General features: G+C 31.1%; 1 protein-coding gene across 1 annotated transcript; it reads right to left on the bottom strand.

Moving 5' to 3' along the window:
• Positions 1-881: 881 nt before the first annotated feature.
• Positions 882-1,208, bottom strand: LOC103308957. Its single transcript, XM_008183322.1, has one exon. The coding sequence runs from the start codon at positions 1,206-1,208 to the stop codon at positions 882-884; it is 327 nt and encodes a 108-aa protein (XP_008181544.1).
• Between the last annotated feature and the right edge of the window lie 779 nt (positions 1,209-1,987).

Here is a 1,987-nt window from a genome sequence, read left to right as displayed (position 1 = left end):
CGATACTCCTTGAATTAGTCGGATCGGGCGATTGTGGCCTTGAAAATGGTCTCTAGAGGGGCGTGGCAACGTTATCAATTAAATATATCATATCATATAGTGAACGGTAACCGACCCAACCCCGCGCAGAATACCACGCCATAGTCTTGGAACCGTTTTCATAATATTGGTAACCATGGGTCTAACATCATGTTGGTGCGTGGAACCAATTCCATGTTTTTCGTAGGTTCACACTTCAGATTATAGTTAACCAATACCCCAATCAGCTGATCGAGTGTCGCTTCTATATTGTTCTATGATCGTACTTACTTTCTAATGGACTATTTTCATCAAAAATTTCAATGTATTGATCATCAGTAGAAACTGTTGTGTAACTGTGATTTTTAAGTGCAGATATACTGGCAAAATCTCCACCACAATCAAAAGGTGAACTTACTGATTCAAATCGATTACCCATCATGCCATCATATTTTGTTGCTTATTGTAGAAGATTGAATTTGAGACTGTCCTCCTCCGGTTTTGTACGTTTCTCTCTATTAAAATCATATTTAAATGTTATGAATGGTTATTAACACATTTTGAATATTAGTAGTATTTGGGTCAAATGTTGAGGTTAGTTTTCGTATAAGAATTGCAGAATCTTTATATTTTTTCTTTTTAGGTAATGATATTCCAGAAAGTAACTGTTCAACTTTAAAAAGGTTTATATTATTTTCTTTTTTCAACGCATTAATAAAAATCCAAATAGATGGATGAACTGAATTTAATAACGAATTGAAAGAATTGTGCCAGCCTTCTACTGCATTATTTGTACTTGGAATATCTTTTTCAATTAAAAAATAACAATTCCATATGGCAATAGGAAATAGTGGAGGTGTCTTTCATCCTCTTCTGTTAACGCGACCAATATATGTATCCTCAAAGTAAATTATAAAGTTGGACAAGAGTTCCTCGTTTCTTTTAAAAAATTCTGTTTGAAGAATGTTTTCGAAACTATCTTCAACAAGATTTTCGGGTAAATATGCTAATGCCAGTATTTTCCGAATATTAAGGGAAAATTCTGGATCAGTAGAATATTTATTACTTAACCCAATATTTTGAATTTGCCGCCAAATTGACTGTCCAAGATGAAAAAAACAACCTTGAATCTTAGTATTTGGGTATACAAATAGGGCTGCATTCATAGCAGCTTTTTCAAAATCAGCCATAATCATCAATGGATTTAAATTTTTTTTTAAAACATTTAAAGCTAAAAACATACGGCCGCAGCGATAAGTTAATTATTTTTTATCTGGTAAAAGAACATAAACTAAAGGAACAACATCACATAATATTAAACTGTGGATTGTATATAATTGGGTGAAAATACTAGAAAAACACGAAAATGTGCCACAAACAAACCAACTTTCTAATAATAAATTTAAATTTTTTTCTGTTGAAAATATTAATATTCGTTTTTCATTCATATTTTCAGAAAAACTGTCATGTAATAAAAATGATTTACATTCGTAGTGTTTTTATACTCTTCTGGAATTTTCAGCTCTTCTAATGTTGTAGGATTTGGAGGAGCAGAACTTTCGATTTATCTTGTTCGTTGTACTGTTCTTTTCATTTGATTGATAGGAGGCAGTGTACCTGCAATTGCGTCATCAACTTAAACAAATAATAATAATAATAATATAGTATAATAGAATAGGTAAATTAAATTATAATGTTTTAACTTTACAACTGATCCAATAACAGCATGAGTACTCAGTTGAGAATTTTTCTCTACTTTCTTCAAATCATTCATATATTCTCTTCGTTTAATTTTAGTTAAGTCAGGTACATGATTAGTATACCTATTCAATAAATTTAATATCAGTTTCATCTCGTGTATGAATACGACCACGACAGCTGAATTGTTTGTAATCATTACATTTCCAAATAATTTTATCGTCGCCGCCTCTTTCTTTTTTGTCCACATAATTATTGTGAATCAATAACT

Source organism: Acyrthosiphon pisum, unplaced genomic scaffold (assembly GCF_005508785.2).
Source record: "Acyrthosiphon pisum isolate AL4f unplaced genomic scaffold, pea_aphid_22Mar2018_4r6ur Scaffold_20960;HRSCAF=22641, whole genome shotgun sequence".
Taxonomy (NCBI): domain Eukaryota; kingdom Metazoa; phylum Arthropoda; class Insecta; order Hemiptera; family Aphididae; genus Acyrthosiphon; species Acyrthosiphon pisum.
The sequence above is the reverse complement of the archived record's forward strand: the minus strand, read 5'-3'. Positions and strand labels throughout refer to the sequence as shown.